Raw genomic sequence first — 17,894 nt, forward strand, 5'->3', positions numbered from 1 at the left:
GGATTACGGCTTTCCTTTTCAGGGGCGAAGTCCCAGCAGCTGCCAAGGGGCACTCTCAGTCATCCAGGACCACTGCCTCTTGGGACTAGCTGCCAGCCAACACAGGCTCATTTCAGATCCCAAGCGACAAGGCTTGGGGAGGGTCCCCAGAGACTCTGCTGGAGAGGGTCTCACTCATCTCTGCAAGCCCCGAGTTGGGAGGTGGCCCCAGATCAGTCCTGGTGGGGTGTGAGACTAAACAAACTCCAGGTCCCTGTGTGTGTCAGCTGCCCCTGCCCAGGACAGCTCATCCAGCCCCCAAAACGCTCTTGGCCTGCTTCTCCTCCCTTCTCTCCACTCCCGGTAGCAGCTGTGTGTGTGTCTGTCTCTCTCCCTTCCAATGTGATACTTGGTTCTTGCCTTTTCATCCCGCTCCCTCTGACTTTCTCTTTCTTCTTTTCCCCCTGTTTTTTCTCCCACTACCCGTCCCTCCCCTTTTCTTTCATTTACTCCTTTTGTTAACATCACTTTTCCTTCTCTCTCCTGCTCTCTGAGCATGACTCTGCCTCCTTCCTTCTCTCTCTCCCCAACCATGACACCCTCCCCTAGAACATGAACCCCAAGAGGTCTGAGAACATCTGTCTCTCTCACCACTGCATACCCAACATCTAGCAGAAGGCCCTCATGAAATTCTAAATTTCTTTCTCCCGTTTCTCATTGGGTATGCCTCTGCTTGCATGTGGGGAAGAGAGAGCCCATACATGGTAGCCAGGGCTACAAAAATGAATTCAAACTAGCTACCTTGTACTGGAGTGCTGACTGTGCTGGGCCCTGGGGATACAGCGCCCAGGGTCCCCGCCACAGTAGGTGCCTTGACAGATCACTCTTAGCCATTTCCGACCATGACACCCACCAGCTCAGAGGTCAAACAAGGAGCTGAGAAACCTACTGAGGCAGAGACAAATGCCCCAGGGAGTGGCACAGTATGAATAAACGCACAGAATGGGGAGATGGGGGGCCTCCAGGAGGCAGAGAGAGCAGTGGGAGGCAAGTGGAGGCCACCTGTGCCAGGAAGTGGCATGGCTGTAATAAAATCCTGGTCCCATCATGAGGGCTTTGCTGGTCCCTCTGCCCCTGACAGCACGTGCAATCTCAGCCATGCCCTGGGCTAGGCAGTAAAACCCTGGCCTGGTACTGCCATAGGGCAGGGGGGAAGAGGTCCATAGGCTGTCCAGTTCAGCAAGCCCATTTGGTTCTCCCACTATCCTATATCCTCTGACCCAGCCTTTACTTATAATAAAGTTGATACTTAGGCATCCTTCTGTGTTTCCTTTTTTTTTATTTCCCAGTTGATTATGAACCCAGGGAGTAAAAAGGAGTACTACTTTGAGGGGTCCTCGAAGATCGTCAACAATGGTAAGTAAACATTGAGTCCCTACATGCCACCCCCATGCCATGCACTTCATAGGCATTATTCAATAGCCCTATGAAATGGATATTGTTCTCATCATTTTCCAGTTAAGAAAATGGAGGCTCAGAGAGGTTAGTGATTTGCTAGAGGACACACAGTTGGTAAAGGGACAGAGGCAGGATTTGAACACAGATCTTCATAACTCTGGAGCCAGGACTCTAGGGGGGCAGTCGAAGACCAGTACTAGAGCCCAAGCAATTAGTCTCCTGGCTTCCATTCTAGAGCTCAGGATGCCAAAAGTGCCCCATCCTGAAATAGGGGCAGAACCAGGTAGAAGTTAGGAAGGATCTGGGACTTCCAGGAAGACAGGAACAGAGGAAGATTTTACATTCATCTAGCCCCCAATGTCACTGCTTTGTCAGTATCTTCAAGCCCTGGGGAGATTAGATTCAAAGGTTCTCAGGGAGAAGAGAGCGGAGGATTCAGGAAATGGAAAATTCAGAAAGACCCAGCAGGAGTGGAGTCAATCCTGAGGTGAGCTGCAGGGGGAGCAAGGGGAAGTGGGTTTTAATTGATAGCTGTAAGGATCTTTGATTACCTGTCCTGCATCCATTTTACAGATAAAACTACCTGATGTGCACAGTGGGACAGCATCCAGAGAGTTCTACATTCACAGCATCATGTATGTCATTGCAGATGCAAAAGCAGATGAAGCCCAGGTAGGTTAAGTAATGTGCCCAAGGTCACAGAGCAGGTAGGTGTGCCCTGGAAAGGTGTGAAAGGAAGGAAAGAGCACAGGGAGTAGTCTCACCATGGGGTAGGTCCACAGGGGTCCGGGTTCCAGGGTGGCTCCGTACTTGCTCCCACTGGAAGTCATTGTACTGGGCTTGGCTGTACTCGCAGGGCACTGCTGGGTCACTCGCCTCCTCAAAAGTGCAGCCAGCTGTGAGGGCAGGGCCTGGTTAGTCCAAGCTTAGGCAGGGCTGCCAGCCAGGGAGGGCACCTGGAGTTGCCCTCCAGGTCCCCCCATGTTCCCTCCTTCTATGCAGACCCTCCTCCCACCCTTTTCTCTCCTCAGGCCCTCACCCTATTGCTCTTTCCCATTTAAAAAAAAACTCTTCCCCCTTCCCCCTCTCCCTCTACCAAGGCCCTCTCCCAAGTTATCATTACTGAGATATCATTGGAGCTTCACAGCAACTCCATGAGATCAGGACTAGAATTATGCCCATCTTACAGATGAGGAAACTAAGGCCCAAAGAGGCTGAGTGATTTCCTTAATGTTACATAACTAGTTAATGGCAGAGGTGGGATTTGAACCACCCTCTGGTGACTGCTAGTCAAGTGCCTTGTCACCTGCCTCCCCCGTTTTCACAGAGAGGACTGACAGTGGATACCAGGACTGGCAGTGTCTTGAACACCTTAATCCAGAACTCACGGAAATCTCCTTAATAATAACAATCAGCACCAATCATCTCCTGCTGACATTCCAGGCACAGTAATAAATGTTATAAAGGCAGAGTTTCCTTTGGGCCTTCCCTTTGGAGGCAGGTACCACTATTATTCTCATTTTGGTAGATAAGCTTAAGGGATTCAGTCATCTCCCAAGGTCCCCCAACCAAGGGCTCTGCCTCCAGGGATGTGATAAGCGGAAGTGCAGTCATGTATGGCCTGGGCACACATATGACCAGAGGAAGCAAATCCCCCATGATTTGAAACCAATTCTACAGTTTAAGTGAGGATAAAAGCAGGATGGAAGGGGCGCGAAAGTGTTGATCAACCAAAGAGAGGATAAACAAAATGTGGTAGATCTATACAATGGAGTATTATTCCGCCGTAAAAAGGAATGAAGTGCTGATACGTGCTACAACATGGATGACCCCTGAAATCATTATGTTAAGGGAAATAAGCCAGACACAAAAGGACAAATATGGTATGATTCCACTTACATGAAATATCTAGAATAATCAAATTCATAGAGGCAGAAAGTAGATTAGAGGTTACCAGAGGTCTAGGGGAGGGGGGAATGGGGAATGGGGAATTCCTGCTTAATAGGTAGAGCTTCTGTTTGGGGTCGTGAAAAAGTCTTGGTTATGGATGGTGTCGACAACAGTACAACATTGTGAACGTAAGTGATGCCAATGAAGTGTACACTTTTAAAAGGTTAAAGGGGGAAATTTTGTTTTATATGTTATCTCAATTTTTTAAAAGAAAGCAGTCGATGTGAACAGGAGGGGTGGTTTGAGCAAGCCCTCTGGTTGCTAATGAGGTTTGTATATCATAGCTTGCTCATTAACGCCTGATGTGGGCACCTAATAAATCTGACAACACCACTGCAAACCAGTAACAGCAAACCAGTCCCCTGCACTCACTGCCAAACTTAAGTGCTTGGAGCCCCATCAGGGATAGTCCTGAGATACCCAAGATCCAGGAAAACGCCCAAGCGAATAGCTAGGAAGCAGGAACAAATCGTGCCAGGCCCTGTCCTGGATGCCTTCCAGCTCATGGTACTTCTCCCCATTTGACAGGTGAGGTAATTGAGACTCCAAAGGGTAAAGAAATTCACCCACGGTATAACACAGTCGATTAGTGAGTGGGCTTTGGCATCAGACAAATTTGGGATGGAATCTCTGCAACTTACCAACCCTTGTAACTATGAGCAAGTCACTTCTCCTTTCTGAGCCTCAGTTGTTCAGGATTTACTGTGGGGTCCACTTGGCATAAGGCTTGGCACATAGCAAGTCCTGAGGAAACAGCAGCTCTTAATATGTGCTGCTTGAGCTTACATAAAAAACAGAGGCAGGATTTGAATCCATGTTGGTTGGACACCAAAATCCATGCTTCCTACCAGAGAAACCTTCAACACGCAAAGGACCTGTGCTGCTTCCCAGTCTCAAGGAGAGGAGGGAATAAACAGCAACTAGGGAGTGAGGGCCACAGCCAGGCACAGTGCTGGGCACACAATGTGCATATGCAGCCAGATGATGTCACTTCCAGGACACTCAGGTGTTTCATTTAGAACACCTACTTCTCTGGGTTGTTATGCAGATCACAGAAAGTGGCACATGGAAACAGAGGCAGCAGAGTCAGGCACACAGAAGGAGCTGGTCATTGTTGGGGTCTCCCTTTCCCCTTCTTGGTCCCTTCAAAATGTGAAACAATGAGATGTGGGTATGCGGCTAGCTTTGCGCTGATGGGACAGAACAACAGAAGCCTCTTTCCAGGGCTGGAGCAAGACCTTAACTGGACGTGCTCTTTCCTTCTCAATTTCAAAAGCCCTGGTCAGCATCATGCTCTATGGCCAAGGGGAGGTGGATGCTAATCCCTGTCTGTGCTGGGAGGGTCCCCAGCCCCCCCTCTAGAAAAGATCCGCAGTACATGAGAGTGGGGAAATGGCCAGCAGGGATGGTCAGGGAGGGCTTCCTGGAGGAGGGGGACAGCTGACTTCAGCCAGAACTAGGCCTGTCCCTAAGGGTCTTCTCAACCAAGTTTTCCCTGAGGCAGAGGGATTGCCAAAATGTAAGTCCAGGATCTAGAGCCAGGCTGGGGCTCAGATCCAACTTGTTCATTCACAAGTAATAAGGCAGCTGCCCCGGATTGTCTCATGCATGGCGGTAGGAAACCCAGCTTTTGTCCTGTTTAGCCAGGGTTAGGCCACGTGACCCGCCAGGACTTCCAGACTGCCTAACCCACTCAGAACAATGCCCAAACTGAACTCTCTACTCAGAGTGACCCACAGACCATCTGATCTCTGTCAGAGTAACCCTCAGATTAACTTCAGTCATGTGGTCCCACAGATGTATTGATGCAGGTTCATGAGCCCCAAACAGACTGACCTCAGCCAGGGTAGCCCCCAGCTGATTGTCCCTGCCCAGAGTAGCCCCTAATGTCGTCCAAATGATCACCCGACCATCTGAGCTCAGCCAGAATAACCATGGAACTGACTGACCTCAAGCTAGGTAACTCCAGCCAGAGTGGTTCCTGACCTCCACCAGATGACCCCTGCCACCTGCCCCAAACAGGTGACTCCTCGGTTAGAATGACTCCCTCTGCCTGGTCAGAGTCTCACAGACTGTCTTGGGCCAGAGCAACCCCAGACCAACAGACCAGAGCCCAGGCTGACTGGCATCATCGGCCAGGCCATCTCCAGCTCTGCCTCTCTGGGCCAGGACCCATTCTAGCCACAACCCTTAAGAGTAACATCTCTGCGACATTTGCCCAAGGAGGGCTCCACTCCCACCTGCACCCCAGCTCACCCTGGGATGGAAGCAAGCAGCCCTCCCCCAGCCCTGGAAAAAGGCCCCCATCACCTCCAGCCTGGAGGGCCCAGGAGGCAAGAGCCCCAAAACCAAGCCCCAGCTCTTACTGGAGGCCCAGAGAACTCTGAGGCCACCAGCCCAGGGGGAAAAAATTAGATCAGAATTTGGGTTCGGAGTAAGAATGGGAGCAGGGAATCCCTCTCAACTCCATCAACACAACCACGGGCACACATGTACACCAACACCACCAGGTGGGGCTGCCAGCACTCACCACTGTGACACTATGTGCCAGTGATTCTGCACAGTGACCCAGAAGGTGGGTGCTATTATTATTCCAGTTTTACAGATGGAAACTGAGGCACAGAGAGATGAGGCTGCTTGCACAGCTACAAAGTGAAGAAGCTGGGACTGGAACCAGTTACCTTTATTCAAGGAGACTAGGTATAAACAGAAAAAGACCCTGACTTTCTGCTGGCCACATATTTAGTTCAGTTCATTCCCAGGACCTCTGGCCACTGACACTTTGCACAAAGCAGGTCCCAGGCTGGCATTATTAGAGGCACAAGAGTAACTGAGACTCCACTCTACCCTCATAGGACCTCCCAGTCTGGGTAGGAGGGAGGATATGAGACCATCAGAGAAGGAGTCAAGGCCACAAAAGGGTGAGGGGTAGGGGGGGACTGGAGGTGCCCAAGAGGTCCACGAAAGCTAGAGATCTCAGGAGGGCATGGCAGCAGGGGAAAGGCTTCCTGAAGGAGGATGCATCTGAACTGAGCTTGGAGGATGGGTTTCAATTGGGCCAGAAACGATGGGTAGAAGGGCATTTGAGTCAAAGAGCCCAGGAGGAGCAAAGGAAGGCAACGAGTAGCACAGTTTGTCCAGGGCACAGAGGGGAGCCCAGAGGGGTTGCACTAATGAGAGATACGACTGTAGGGAATCAGGGTTGAGGCCAGACCAAAAATATCAGGGCAAGGAGTTTGGCGACATGAAGAATTAAGGAGCTACAGTAGATGTTTGAGCAGGGGAATGCCCGGAATCAGATGAGAGGAGTGATATACCCTATAAACCATAGAGGAGGGTGGCGGCTCCTTCAGAAGGCACTGCAGAATCAACAGGGAGTTGGGACCAGAGTCTGGGGTTCAGAGATAGATGCCAGGAACTACTAAGAAAAGAGACCTCAAGTACCCATCTTGGGTGCACACAGCACATATCCCAATCACATCCAGAGCCCCACAGAGAGAAGCACAAGACAAACACACACACACACACACACACACACACACACAGATCCTCACACTCAAATAGTCACACACTCCCTTCCCCCAGATTAGTCTAAGCATAGAGGACACATTCTCAACTGGGTTGGGAAGGGAGAGAAGATCAGGCCCTCGCTGGGCACCCAGTTTCCCTGCAGCCTCTCTGAGAGGGGGGCTTGATTCAACTCAGGACCCCCACCACCTCCCCCAGCCTCAGCTCAAACTGGCCCAGCCACATTCCTCAGCTAATCTCCCAGTCTAGCAGGCGGTTGCCTGAGCAACCGTCAGCCACAATTTGGGAAGGCACAGAGATGGTTTACCCACATCCTGCCGGGTTCTGGATGGGGTGATGTGAGGGGCAAAGCAACCTATGGAGGAGGAACCAGAGTACAGGAGCGGCTCTCCCTCGTAGATGGTCTCAATGCCTCCATGTGCGTGTGTTTCCATAAGCAGGGTGCAAATACATGAGAGTGTGTATGCAGGGCTGAGAGTACCAAGTTGCAGGCATTCAATTGGGAGATAGGAGCCCTGGGTCTTATTCCTGCTGAGCCTCTAACTCCCTGTGTGACCTTGGGCAGGTAGCTTGCCCTCTCTGATCCCCTGCTTCCTCACCTAGGAAATGAGAATAGGGAGCCTCTCAGGTGACATCCAGCTCTGGAAAGTTGATCCCAGTTGTTTCACTATGCATGTGAGCAAGAATGATTGAGGGCAGAGGCACTGTGGTGAGAAGGATATATGAGGGTGAGCATGGATGCCTGAAAGTGTGGGTCTCCCAGGAAGTGTGCCTGAAGTTGTAGGTGTGTAGGTAGATATTTATGTGCAGAGGTAGAAGGGCACATTCAGCCAACACATGTGCCTGTGGGGGTGGGGAGCAGAGAGTGAGGTAGAGGGGGTACATGTATGTGTTTGTGAGCATCACATGCATGTGTGCACAGCCTCTCCTCACCACCGGACAGGGAATGTGCTCTGTGACAGCAGCAGTTTTCTGAAGACTCTAGGTAAACAGAGCCTTGTTTGCAATGCGGGCTTTGGTTTCTCAACAGAACACCCAGGTCCCAAGAGTGGCCCCAGGAAAAACAAAACCTCTCCCATCCGAGAGCAAACACAGGGACTAGGATCACACTGAATCCCAAGCACAGCCCCATCTCTGGCCTATGGAATCCAAATACAACCCAGCGACAATTCTGGTCTTTTTAGCCAACTGAAATCACACCCCTATTCTAAGTAGCTCAACCGAACCCCAGAACCAACACTGGTCTCACCTCTAGATAGTCTTACCCAACCCATCCCTGTCCAGTGTCCTCACGCCAACTACAGCTCCATCTCAGGCTCCTCTCACCTTCATCCCCTCTTCTCTTGAGGTCTGGGACTGATTCTTACATCTCTGAACGCCATCCCCAGCTCTGTGTGTAATAGATGGCAGATAGTGGCTGGATCTATTGACTCTATGATCCCTGCTGGTCTGATTGTGACCACTCCATTAAGCATCAAGGACCATGACCCTAGCCCAGAGACCTGGCCCACTCCACCTCACTCCTTTCTTGCCCAGATCAACACATCCAGACCTAGGCCAGCGCTCCCTGAAGCTGCAGCCAGAGCCCTGAATAACTGATGTAAAATTAAGGGCAGTGCTGGCAGCCATATGTCCATTTTCCAAACACCCAGGGATCGGCATGGCTGCAATCATGGAAGCTACCCAGTGTTGGGCCTTCAGGAGAGAAAGCAGAGCCAGCACCACCCACAGGAGCCAACCCAGAGCTCGGCAATGCCAACATCCTGCCATCTCCACTGAGGAGTTAGGGAGCCAACTGCAGCAGCTGGGGACTGATGCCAGACTTACTCCCATCTCCCTGATCAATATGCATCGCAAATCCTGGGGTTAACAGTAGGATAGCCACATTGGCAGTGTAAGGGGAAGACACAAGTGGACCTGGATGTCACGTAGAGACAAAGGGCCAAATAAAGAGCTGTGCTGAGCAGACATATAATGGGCAAAGAGCACACAGATGCCATGCAGTATGGAGGTCCTACATGGGATGCAGGGCAGAGTGGAGAGGCATAGGGCTGTGCTGGGACCCAAGCAGTGAGAAGATCCAAGCTTTTTTTTTTTTTTTTTTGACATGGGCAGGTACCAGGAATCGAACCCGGGTCTCTGGCATGACAGGCAAGAATTCTGCCACTGAGTCACTGTTGAACTGCCCAATCCAAGCTTTTTACAGATACCATCGAGAGAAAACGCTATATAATGAAGGTGTATAGGTCTCCTGCAGTGCAGCAGTTCTACACTATACAGCAGCACCACAGGGTCACACAATGGAGCGGGCAAGGCTCACAGTGTACACAGACCCCAGGAGAGGCATCTAGGGTGGCACAGCAGAACTGATCAGTGCATAATGTGGTGTGGGGTATCGCATCCCTGTGGCATGACCCAGAGCTGCACAGAGGCCCAGCGCACAGGTGAAGTGCAGAGCACATAGTGGTCCAATGGGCTGGCGCTCAGTGCCAAACGAGAGGTGTATGGAGGAATGCCAAGGAGGTAAGCTCAAGCCCTACCAGTTCCTTCTCTCCAGACACTAGTACAGGGACAGGGACATGGTAGGAGCTCCATAAATTCTCACTGAAGGCATATGCTTGGTGTAGGCATGCCAAGCAGTCCAGAGATGTAGGAAAGGAAAAGTGGCAGTGTGGTGTAAAAGGAAATTTTGGGCACAGAAACCCTGTCTAGAACACATGCTCGATAGAGTTCCAAGGAGCAGTGTAGGTGCAGATACCCAGAGAAGTGGTAGAAAGTGGCACAAAAATGGAGGGATCGGTGGGTTCAGTGAAAAGGTCCTGGGTTCTGAAACCCAGCAGAATGCACACAACCAAAGGTGAAACAGGTACGTTGCCAGGGAGAGGCTCACAGCAGTGATCCAGTGTGGTGCATAGATACACTGTTGCAGTTCTGTGCAAAGGCACTTCCCTCAAAAGCCAAGACAGTTCTGAAGCCCAACAAAGAGGTTCCAGCTTACAGTATAAGCGCAGGCTCTCTGAGCAGCGTGCAGTGGGGCACAGAAGTGCACTGCACTGGGGACACTCAATGCAAAGATGTTGTTCAAAGAGGGCTGCCAACAGAAACGTGGGAAGGGACACAAGTAGACACCTGCCGTGGTAATACAGTGAAAGGCAGAGATACCAAAGGGGTAGGATTGCTGCAGCAGTGGTACAATATAAAGGGCTGGGACTAGAGAGAGTGCATACCCCATGCAGTGCAGCAAAGCAGTGGTACAGATGCACTGTGGGAGACAAAGGTGCACTGCACTGGTACACCACAACGGTGGAAGACAGAGGAGCTATGCCCAGAAACTTAGGAAAGTCCACATGCCCTATGCAGAGAAGATGCACATTGCAGTATTGTGGTACAATACAAGGATGCCACATGCTGCAAGGATGCAATGTTGTGGTAAGATGCCATGTGTTGGTACAAAGTGCAGTTATCCAAATATGAGGAGCTATGCCCCAAACCCAGCAGAGCACACCCAACACAATGTAGATTACACAGCGGGATACCGCAGTGTAGAACAGAAACATACTACAATGCAAACATGCAATGTGGCCGGTTTTGGAGAAAACCATATGTTGGTCTCAGGCAGTGGTGCAATATGAGGGGCTTCTGTCCAGAAACTCAGGAGAGTCTATCTTCTCAATTCGATGCTTACTTCTGGGAGACTAAGGCAGCATAGAAGAAAGCTGCAAAAGTACAAATGGCAGTATCTACAATTCAGGACAGAGATATGGTACATTGGTGGCAATGCAGAATTAGAGCATACAGAGAGCCAGGAGAGTCTACACATCCAATACAATGAGGAATTCCTGTGCAGTTGTGCACTGTAGGGTTGAGATGCAGTGCCATGCAAGGATGCAACACAGTGACTCAGCCCTGAGATGCTGGGCCCAGTTACCCCAGATCGCACACACCCAAAGCAATCCAGAGCCATGATATATTGCAATTATACAGTGTAAGACAAAGACGCGGCACAGTGCAAAACTGTTGGCAGAACGGTTGCAGGTGCCTCCCAGTAATGCACTGGAAGGGAAAGGAGTCTAGATCACTGGCAAACTCAGCGCCTATAGCTCTGCCAGGCTAAGCTGACTCAACCCCTGGTTGGGAACTCAGGCCTCATCTACCTTGTGGACTTCCCCACATTGTATTCCCAACCTCTTCCACTCCAGTGACTTTCCAAGGGCACAAGATGAAGCCACTGCCACCCACAGGACACACAGCCCAGAACTGAGCACATTATCCAAGTATTTGTATCTGAGCAGGGCAGAGTCCCAGATCACTGGCAGGCAAACAATTCATTCAGATTCTGCTGAAAAGCTTTTGCACAATTACAGCACATCCCCTGGCCCCCAGCCTAGGGCAGGGTAGTGCAGGGCAGGACAGGGGAGGGACAGAGAGGGAGACTTAGTGGATCAGGCTCTGGCGCAGGGCAGGCAGGGAGTGAGGTGAACGAGGGGAAGGTTGCATGAGGAGAGCCCGACCAGCCAACCCAACTGGTCACCACCATCACCACCATCCCCAGAAAGGGACTTCATCAGAAGCTACGAACAAACTTTTCTGAACACATGGGAGGCACACATTAACCCACACACATTTCATTGTAAACACTTACACAGTGCTCACTACATGCAGGACCTATTCTAAACTCTACAGGGATATATAATAGACATATCTTCACGATGAAGTGTGAAGTGTGTTGTACTATTATGCCCATTTCACAAATGAGAAAACTGAGGCCCAGAGAGGTTTGCCCCAGTGTTATGTGCTAGTAAGTGCGGGAGCCAACAGAATCCTGGTGGTCTGACTCCTGAGGCCCTGCTTTAACCATCACAATGGTACAAACACCTACTTACACACGTGCATACCCCGAGGGTACACAAGTACACACATGTGCACATTCACATACACACATTCTGAGCAATGTATTTCCCACTCTCTCAGCTGAGACTCACCTATCCTGTCCAGATAGGTTTCTGACACTCCCAGTTGTCACCTCTCATCCTCTAGCTGTCTTATCATCCGCCTGTTGTCTTGACTCCATCTGGTCCCTAAGTTCCAGCTGTCCCCCATACCAGCTGTCCCCCCCAACCTTCAGCTATCCTTATCCTACAGCCAATCCCTCATCCTCCATTGTCCCCAACTACCAGCTGTCCCCAACCCCCAGTTTTACCTTCATCCCCAGCTGCACCCCACCCCCTTCCATGACCTTGCCCATCAAATATGCCCAACCACACGACTTCCCAATTTCCCATCCCAATCCTTCCACCACCACCACCTCTCCCCAGCTCAGCTTCTGCCCTCAAACTCCAAACCTTCAGCAATTCCTCTAAATACCCATTCTTCCCATCCATTGTGGTTACAGGGTGGTAGAAGGATTGGAGAGCAAGAGGCTGGCAACAGAATGGAGACCAAGGAAAGGGCTACTGCGATAGAAATAAGAGGCTGGGGAAAATGGACGTGGATTCAACAAAACCTTTTTCAGTAGCTGCCAAGTAATGCCTCATCCAGACCAATTCCAGTCCAGGAGGGGCCCAGGCCTCACTAAAGACGCTGCAAGTCTCAGACCTTTAGACCAGTGCTGTCACTAGAACTGTCTGCAATGACGGAAAAGTTGTCTACCTACATTTTCCAACACAGTAGTCACTGGTCACACGTGACTCCTAAAGACCTGAAATCTGGCCAGCGCAACTAGGAATTGAATTTTTGTTTTAATTAATTTAACTCACCACATGTTGTTAAGTGATCACAGATTGGATCATGCAGGTAAAGAATATTTCTATCATTGCAGAAAATTCTATTTGATAACAACTCTAGATTGCCTGGCCGCCCCTCCAGAAGAGGGGGCCTAAAGGAAGATCGGGAGACAAACCCCAGGGAAGAGAATGCCAGAGGCTGGGCTGGCATGGCCCCTGACCCTGGCTCACAGCTGGGCACAATCACCAGGACACTCCCCACCCAACACATGTGCACCTCCCTCGAGGATACACAGACACACCCTCCACAAGACACCAAGGCACCGCCACACTTAAACGTGCAAAGAGACACAACAACCACAGGTCAACTCCCGGGTACTCCCTAGCCAACACATGGACACCCCGTTCCTGGACACAGAGACACTCCCACACTAGACACAGAGTGTCTGGACAGCCCCACATCTGGACACAACAGAGACACTCCAACACTTGAGCACCCATTAATCTGGAGACTTTCAGACACCAGGATACACCCACCTCCAGACCAAGAAACACTGGGATATCCTTATGTTCGAACACCCTGATCCTTCCACACCCTGATACTGAGACACCACCCACACAAACAGCTCTGCTCCAAACTCCAGGAACTTAACACTCAGGTCCCCCAAAACCCTAGCATCAGGCTTCCTGGTTATCAAAACAGCTGGCTGTTCTCCCTAACTCAGACTAAGATCCTGCAACTCCTGGGGAACCAGGTGGCTGGACACCCTGACAGGCCACACATGTGTCCTATGCCCCAGGCTATAATAACACTCTCTAGCCCCTAGCACACACACTCTTCCTATCCCGCAAACACGGGATCCACCAAGCCCCATCACCAACACATACAAACACACACACACCATTTAGCCCCGATGCCAGAGTCACACCTGCACACGCTCCACCAGGGGATGGCCAGGCCCTACTGGAGCCATTCCCACAGGTGCTCCCTCCTCCAGCCCTGCCTGCAAGGGCCACCGCAGATGACAGCTGTCCTCCCTTCCCTTCATCTCACACACAACCAGGAAAGTGGCTGTGAGTCCAGCTGCCCACCCTAAGAGCTGGGACTGAGGATGGAGGGGAGTCTGCCAGGAAGTTCCCCCTCTTCCTCCTGCCCCAGCGCCCTCCCTCCCTCTCCGAAGACGCTCAGATTGACGGTTGAGACTCTGTGCCTCATCAACTGCCAAGGCCCCTAGCACAAAGGACCAGCGCTGGGGGACAGACTGGCCCTGCCAGCTGCTGGGGGAGGAGCTAGAAGACAGGAGGAGGCAGTGCTGGGAGCCTGGATGAGGGGCTGGCAGGCAGGAGAACCACTGCCTTCCCTTTCCGCCAGGTATTTCACCTCCCCTACCCACAGCTCCCAGATGACACTCTCTACATGGCCACTTCACAATACACCACTATCCCCCAGAAGAATTTTCCAGATTCCTAGAGGGAAAAACTGGTTCTTCAATTCCTACCTTCAGTGGAGTCAGTGCACCCCCATCTGGCGACTCTTGCTCTGAACTTGACCCACTAGACTTCATTCATTCTTTCATGCCTCCTACAATGTACTCAGCACTTGAGGGCCGGGCCTTGTGCCTGGCAGTGAGGCTTCAGAGGTGAACTAAATGCCCAGTTCCAGCCCTCAAAGAGCTCATGGACTGGTAAAGGAAACAGGATCGATAAACTAATTACAATGCTACATAAAAATCCAATCAACCTCCATTAGGTCAGGGAGTTATCAGGGAAGGCTGCAGGGAGGAGGTGATGTCTGAGACCTGATTGAGGAGCAGGAATTTACCAGGTAGAGAGGTCGAGTTTGAGAGTTTGGCAGAGAAAGAACAGCTTGTGCAAAGGCCCAGAGAAGAGACTGCAGGCAATGAGCATTTAGGAGCTATTGGTAAGTGTGTCAGGCTGTCCAGAGCATAGGGCATAAGGGGCAAGTGCCACAAGATGGGGCTGACCACGTAGGCAGAAGCTAAAGCCAGCAACCTGGCCAAGAGGGAGGGACCCTAAAGTCAATGGAGAGCCTTCGAAGTGTTTTAAAGCAAGCTTCAAAATATGTTTTAGAAAGATCCCTGGCACCAGAGAAAGAGTATGATGGAAGGAAGAGACTGGAGCCTTCCTGCAGGGGAGAGATGGGTGAGGACAAGTGAAACCCTGAGATGGCATAAGGACAGGGCACATCTGGAGGCAGTTCCCTGGGAGAGGAGAAGGAGAAAGGGGGGGCATATGGCACCCCCGGCACTCTAACTAACCCAGACCTGCACGAAAAAACTACCCCACAAGCCCAGCTTAACTTCTGTGACAGCAGAAAGATGGCAGGCTGCCCATCCTGGACTTTCCCTGGCACCAGAGTTGTGCAGTAAGCTGCCCAGGAGCTCAGTGCCCCCCTGAGCCACTCTCACCAATACCTGGAGGTTCCCCTCCCCCCAGGCCCAGAGAGAAGGGAGCACTGCCCAGACAAGCCTTTATTACCCAACCTGAAACCACTGGGCAGCCTCTCCCTCATTCCTGCTGTCCACAACTCCAGCCACCACCAGGACAAAATGAGCTGGAATGCAGCAAAATACATTACCAAGTTTGTACAGCTGAGAGACATGCCATCACATACTGGCCCCTACCTGGGGGACTCAGGGAGCTGGGTTGGCTCTACCCAGATTGGGGAAGAAGGTGATCCACACCCCGTACTAAGGACCTCAGAATTAAGCTCTAATAGTAAGAATGTTACAAGACTGTCAGGAACTTTACCCACTGCACCACCACCCCCATTTTTCAGACTAGTAAAAAGAAGCTTAGCACTGAAGCTGTTTGCCCAAGGACGCTGGGACAAGCACGCAGCAGACACAGAGTTTGAATCCAGATCCCTCTGGCCTCAGATCACAGCCTGGGGCTCTGTTACAGCCCTCCACAGCAAATCAAGCCCTACTTCTACCAAGTATCGTATACCATTATTTTTACCACCGAGGCAAATGGGGAAACTGAGGCCCGAAGAATGGGAGTAGCTTGCTCAAGGTCTCACTCCTAAACCTCAATTCTTGACAGTTCCCCCAACTGGCAGGAGTTCTGAGCATGTAAGTGTTTTCGGGATAAAGGTGAGGGGGAGAGGGAGGTGCGCGTCGCGGGGTGCGGAGATGGGGGTAGCGTAGAGTAACGGGATCAGCTGTTTCAGCTCAGGGTAGGGTAGGTGAGCAAAACGGCTGCGGGGGTGGGGGAGAGCGGGGAATGGGGACTCAGATCGCCTTAGGCTTCCTCTCGGGTACCGGGAGGTCAAAGCTAAAGCTGTGCCGCGAGGCCGCGGGGGGAGGCCCGAACGCAGAGCCAGCTACCGGAGCCACCGCTGGAGCCTCAGGAGCTCCCTTTTCAGAGGCCCGAGGGGGCGGGCCGCGAACTTGATCCCGAGAAGGCCGGCTCTCCCGGGCGGAGCGCCGGGAGGAGTCTCTTCCCCGCGGAGGCGGCTCCCGCACGTGGCTGAGCTCAGATCCTCGCCTCCGGCGTCTCGCGGTTAACAAGCACCGAGGATCGCCGGCCGGAGCCGCGCAGTTAGTGGGTACGCGGGAGCTGAGGCGCCCAGAGGAAAAGGTCTGGCGCAACTCCGCTGGAGCCGGCAACGTCCTGGGATCGCAGGTCCCGGGGTGATGCCGGGTTTTGCTCGGGGAGTGAGGGTGGGTAGGGGGCTGGAACAGACACACACAGTCACCCAAACACCCCCGAACACACAGCTCAGAGCTACAAACCAAGACACTCAGGGCCCACAGCACACACTCCGATGGGCCCACTGACACAGACGCAAGCTCCGGATGCACACATTTAGATTCCCCAACACCCGCGCGCGTACGTGTCTACACACACTCCAAAAGACAGCAGACCCCGAAACACACCCAATGTGAGCGCGATCACACAGCAGACAGAAGCGCGGAGACACACATTCACACTCACTCTCATACACGGCGGTCCCGGCCGGCGGGGGAGGCTGCACAAAGTTGCGAAGTCGACGTAGGGAGTGTCCCGGGAGACGCCGGCGTCCGCGGCTCTCGTACTAGGTACGAGGAGCCAGCGCCGAGCGCGCGGAGACCGGGCCCTGCCCGCGCCCCGACGTCGCAGAAGGGCCTCCGCCCAGCCGCCGTGGGTCCAGCCGCGCCGCCCGGCCACCGCGGGAGGGCCCGCCAGCCCAGCCCTCCCCTCCTGGCCGCCAGCCGCCGGGCCTCGGCGCGCCCCCACCCGCCCCTCCCGGCCACCTCCCGCGCCAGCCCCTCGGCGAGGCCCCCGCTAGGCGTGCGCGAACACACACACACACACACACACACACATACACACACACACGACCCGTGCGGCCCCCGCAGCCCAGGCACCGCCTCCGATCAGCCGCCCGCCGGCGCGGCTCGGAACTTGCGAAACAACAAAACAGCCCGACATGTCGGAGTCGGCGGCCGCCGGGCCCCTCATTCCTCCCTCCCGAGCCTCAGGCCTGGCCCGACAGGGGGAAGGGAGGGGCGCCGCCGCGACAACTTGTTCGGCCCCGCGCGGCTACACACGGAACACACACACACAACATACATACACACATACTGCCAATGCCACCTCGGGGGGTCCGGGGGCCCCGGGCATACACACAGGCACGGCCCAGGCGCGCACCACACTCGCAACATTCCTGGACACGCAGCCAGTACGCACGGACGCACTCACACACACTCACATCTCGCTCCTACACACGCATTCCCGGCACACTTGGCATTCACTCGGACCCACGCAGCCCCCGTCGGCGCACACTACAAACCCCAGACGCTCCCACACGTACACATCGCACAAAACAGCATACGGACACACACGTTCCGGACCCGTGCCCAGTTTGCACTCACGTACACGTATCTCACAAGCACACACTTCCTGACCCACACTCAATACACAGAGCACTCCCGGCCACACATACAACACGTTCTCAGACACACAGCAAACAGCACTCTCGGCTACGGAATAACAAACGCAAACAAATGCAACACATTTGCTGAGACAACTCCAGGCACACAACCAAACTCAGATGCACACTAAATAAACACACAATCCACTCGGCTGCACAAACACTACACACTGGCAGACACAGAGCACACCCAATGCTTTGATGCACACAACATGCACCCAGACATACTCGTAGACACCCAACACACAGTACCTTTTCTTGCACATATAACTCACGGACACACAACATTAGCAGACACACAACACGTTGCACACATG

At 52.7% G+C, this 17,894-nt stretch overlaps 1 protein-coding gene across 2 annotated transcripts in view; it reads right to left on the bottom strand.

The window, feature by feature from the left end:
- The window catches only part of PTPRU (protein tyrosine phosphatase receptor type U), a 103,542-nt gene that overhangs the window by 85,370 nt on the left and 278 nt on the right, over positions 1-17,894 (bottom strand). For both annotated transcript variants that reach the window (XM_077150541.1, XM_077150542.1), the window contains exon 2: positions 2,202-2,333. In XM_077150541.1, the coding sequence (XP_077006656.1) occupies positions 2,202-2,333 (132 nt within the window). The remainder of the gene's footprint in view (positions 1-2,201; positions 2,334-17,894) is intronic.

This window comes from Tamandua tetradactyla, chromosome 2, assembly GCF_023851605.1.
Source record: "Tamandua tetradactyla isolate mTamTet1 chromosome 2, mTamTet1.pri, whole genome shotgun sequence".
Taxonomy (NCBI): domain Eukaryota; kingdom Metazoa; phylum Chordata; class Mammalia; order Pilosa; family Myrmecophagidae; genus Tamandua; species Tamandua tetradactyla.